Below are 4,423 nucleotides of genomic sequence, written 5' to 3'. Positions count from 1 at the left end.
CGTAGCATTTGACCCGGACTTCCTCGAGTAGCTGTTCGTCCGTGCTCGTGTACTGGTGCACCAGCCTCTGAATCGATTTGCCGCTTTCTGATTTGTTCTTGCTCGGGTCCATGAGGGACCTGAGGATCTGCCACGTCCTGGCCGTGCTGAGGGTGCCGTTCAGCGCGTTGCTGAATTGCTGCCATCCTTGCCTAGCCAGCTGCGTTGCATACTCCTCCGCTTGTTTAGTTATTTCGGCTATTTTAATCTTTAGCTTCCTATTGAACTTCTGTCTTTTCCAATGCTTGGTGAGCCCGCGTCTCGCCTCCCATAGCTTAAGGAGCCGCTTGTCCACCTCCGGAGTTTGTTCGGTTCTATCCACCTCTTTAGTATAGAGTTCTTGGATCTGTCTGAGTTGCTGGCTCCACTCCTCCGCAGATACAATGTCGCCCTTGATCTGCTTGCAGTGTGCTCTGAAGGCGTCCCAGTCCGTTAGGCGGACCTTGCCTATTTTCCGCTTGATATTGTTTGCGGTTGTGCTGATCCTTATTATGTGGTGGTCGCTTCCAAGGTTCTCGAGCAGGTTCTCCCATTCTGCTTGTCTGGCGCCCCTTACGAAGGTTAAGTCAGGGCACGTGTCTGGACTGACGCTGTTCCCCTGTCTAGTTGGGTGATGTTCGTCGGTTAGCAATTCGCACTCTGCCTGTTCTGCTGCAGCGCAAATGCCACGTCCCTTCTTGTCGTCTTTATTGTAGCCCCACCTCGGGCTCTTGGCGTTGAAATCACCTGCTATTACTAGGGTGTTGTTCCCCGCTAACTTTTTCGCCTCCGTAAAAAGCCTAATAAAGTCCCCATCTTTCTGTCTGGGCGGGCTGTATAGGTTTATAATATAAGTGCTTTTAGATCGTGCTTTCTTGTTGCGGATTATCTCCGTGATTACGTGTTCGATCCGGGTGTCCTCTATTTCGTTATGTGCTATGGCTACTACTTGTTTGCTAATGAGAGTTGCCGTACGGCCATTTTCCTGACACGTGTAGCCCCTAAGCGTAGGGGTGCAGTTTGTTTCTTGTAGCATAATTACGTCTGGTGGGGTTCCTCTGGCATAGATGAATTGCTGCAGGAGGCCTTGTTTTTGCCTGTACCCCCTGCAGTTCCACTTCCACAGCTCTAATTGTTGGAGGCGTTCTGCCATGATGGGTTACCATTATTTGCGTTGGGGGTTTCTGTGCCGAACCTGCGTTCGTTAAGTAGTCTGTCTCTAGCATCATTGGTTATTCTCTGTGTGTTTTGGCTCTTGATGTGCGTCCTGACATTCTGTTCTAACAGGGCAAACTTTTGTTGTCCCTGCTGCATTTCGCTTTTTAACTGCTGCATCTGCTCTTGCATCTGCCTCTGCATGTTCATCATGAAGGTTTTAAGCTCATCGTTGGAGGTCCCTCCCTCGTGGTGTTGTTGCCCCGTCTCCATCGCCCTAGGCGGTGGGGTCTGAGTCCTAGGCGGTGCATAGCCTGTCCTCGATTCACGTAGTTCTCTGATTACCTCGCTTAGCTGCTTCCTAAGCTGCTCAAGTTCACGTTTAAGTGTCTTATTTTCCTCCGCTAGCTGTTTCTCGCGTGCGGTTTGTGTGTTGTTTGCGTTCGAGTGCGGAGCAAAGAGTGATTTGGGAGGGCCGTCTCCCCAGCTCACCTTAACGCCGCCGCTCTTCTTCTTTTGCTGTTGCTGCCCTTGCGTCTGCTGCTGCTGTTGCTTGCCGTTGCCGCCCAAGGGTGGGAAGGACTCGTCCCTTTTGGATCCCCGGCTCTGGCTCCGGTTCCGGCTGCCCCCGCGGCTGCTCCGGCCCGACTCCTGACTCTCGTCGCGGAACCATCTTGGTTTTCTTCCCCGGCTGCGGCCCCGGCTACGGCGTTGCTGCTGCAGGGGGCCCCACCGCAGCTCGCTCGCCGACTTGAGTCGCTGTTTGCAGTCTCTCGTGCCCGCCACGTGGTCGCCGCCACACAGCAGGCATTTGGGTGTGCATTGGTGGTCTGCCGCCGGGTTCTGGAGTCCGCACTGTCTGCAGGCCCTAGTCTCCGGATTCGGGCAGACGTCCATTCGGTGCCCCTGTTGGCCGCAGGTGTAGCATACCTGCCTCGTGGGCCGGTACGGGTAGCACCAAAATTCTCCGCTGTGGTAGAGAACTTGCTTCGGGAGGGTGGGGCCGTCGAAGGTGATGATGGCCATGCTGGATCTCCCGAGCATTCTGGCTGTTAGGATCTTCACGCCTTGCGTGCGAACTCTGAGGCTTGCCTTGAGTTCCTCGGGCGAAGTCTCCGGATCCACTCCGTGGATCACCCCACGTAGCGTGCCTTCCGGCGCCGCCACGTGTGCGTTTACGGCGTAGTTCTTGCCTCCGAAGCTCAGCTGCTTGATGCGCATAATCTTCTTGGCCGCTTCTTCGTTGCTGGTGCTCACAATTATGATGTTTGATCCATTGCGCAGCCGGATGATCAGGTCTTCTTCCTTACATCCCCGCTCGGTAGCCGCGACTACCGCCCGCGCCACGTGGTGTTGGTGCAAGTCTCTGACTGCGAGTCCTCTCGGCCGGAGGACGATTTTAAAGTCGTCTCTGGGGAGCGGAGGCAGGCGTCGCCTCGGCGCTCCCTCCCTCTCCTTCTTCTCCGCCGCAGCTGGCGCGCCAGCTGCGTTCTTCGTCGCCCCTGAAGAAGGCGCGCAATCTAGGCCGTTTCCCGCCAAAACTTGCTGCTTGCCGCCGCCATCTTGACGTTTCCTTTGTTTCTTCGACATGGCGACTATCCAGTCGTCTTCTTTTTCTCTGTCGATTCCGCTTACTTGTGAGCGTTGGATCGGTGAGGTGCTGCTTCCCGGGGCTTGGATCCCTGCTGCAGCGAGGCCGTCTCGGTCTTGCTGCATGTGGGCCACTTCGATGGTGTCGTGGAAGTCTTCTTCCATGTTTTCCTGGGATTCAGCCGAAAATCTTGTCGGTACTAAGGTCACGGGTTGGTCGTAGCTCGGATTTCTCGTTCGGGACATCGCTCCGATGCGTCTTCACCGCGGGCCGAAGCCGGGAAGGCCGCGGAGCCCCGTACTTAACGCCTTGCCGACCACGTGGGAACTTCAAATGCCGATAAAATCCGAAAAAATAGACCCACCGGCTTGAAATTGGTATCCTCGTGGTCCTCTTCACTTCCGACGTCGATTCCGACCAAAATTTCGGTAGTCCGATGGGATTAACCGGGTCAAAGGACCCCAAAATCACGGAGCGCATGTGAGGCACGTCCGCACTCTTCGGCGAACGCAGCGTTCCTCCTCAAAGGGCAAGGCATCGCGCCGAACGGGTGGTGGCGTTCCGTAGTCTCCCTGGCAGCGCTACAACGCGCTGTCGCGTTCCACTCCTAAAGGCGAAGCTTAAGCGTCATTAATTAGCAGTTAATTAGTATTCGGGCATTAATCAGTAATTAACCATTAATTAGTGATTTGTCATCACTTAGTAATTAGTACTCAATTACATGTGACGCCACCAGTGCCACAGAAACAGCGAAGGTGGTGGGAAAACGCTTCCGCCTCTACCCACTTTAGACAGTCAAAGTGTCCCCTGAATTTTGATTTTTGTTGCTTCAACATAATTATGATTTGCGTGACGTGTACAATACTCAGACCTCCTAGAAAAATTTGTGAAGCAATTTTGATGGGAGAGCCGTTCTGTCCAACGTCTTGGTCATTTTAAAGCGCGCAAAGAGGTTTGCGTTTTTTTTAAAGATGCCTTCCGGATTTCCTGTGCCCCTTGTAGAGGTGCAGCTGGCATGCGGTAGTGACAGCACCATTATGCGATGCTTTTGCCGCTCGGGATATTTGTCTGGACAATGCTGCATTGAAAATACTTTTAAAGAAAAAACAATAAACTCTTGAGAATTACAATCTCGGAATACACTCCGTTTTCGATGTAGCAAAGTGTAGAAAGTTGTTACTGCAATTGAAAGTTGTTTTTTTTTTCTTTCAGGTCAACTGTCATATTAAGAATTTCGGATCTTAACCACATAAAGATTGGTATACGCATGCTGTTCAATAAAGACATCGAGATATTTGCACACAACTCCGAGTATAAAAGAACCCTTGAAAACGTGGGAGATCCGCCTTCAGAAATTGTAATCCAGCTGAGGATTTCGAAGCAAGGCAGCGAGGTATGAAAAATGACTTGTGCATTACATATCAACCGCAGGCATGCAACAAGTACAATGGCTCTGAATCTTCCTGTGTATCAGTGTACAAAGGAACTGTTAATTGAGATCTATGCTGTGAAGATTTTAAAATGGGTGGTGCGCACTAATCAGATGCGCATGACGAATATTACGCTTCCGCCTGCGAACCTGTCTCAAAAGAGCCGCAGTGACTGCACAGCAATCTTTACTGCATGCCTGAATACGAAGTAAAAATTTGAAGTGCATAT

The 4,423-nt window shown here is 52.1% G+C and overlaps 1 protein-coding gene across 1 annotated transcript; it reads right to left on the bottom strand.

The window, feature by feature from the left end:
• Window positions 1-1,079: 1,079 nt before the first annotated feature.
• LOC149361496 (uncharacterized) lies at window positions 1,080-3,272 on the bottom strand. Its single transcript, XM_089569517.1, has one exon. The coding sequence runs from the start codon at window positions 3,007-3,009 to the stop codon at window positions 1,147-1,149; it is 1,863 nt and encodes a 620-aa protein (XP_089425643.1). The 5' UTR covers window positions 3,010-3,272; the 3' UTR covers window positions 1,080-1,146.
• Between the last annotated feature and the right edge of the window lie 1,151 nt (window positions 3,273-4,423).

This window comes from Amblyomma mixtum, chromosome 2, assembly GCF_055824585.1.
Source record: "Amblyomma mixtum isolate Tamu chromosome 2, ASM5582458v1, whole genome shotgun sequence".
NCBI classification, from domain to species: Eukaryota; Metazoa; Arthropoda; class Arachnida; order Ixodida; family Ixodidae; genus Amblyomma; species Amblyomma mixtum.
Note: the sequence above shows the minus strand (reverse complement) of the source record. Positions and strands in the feature narration are given on the sequence as shown.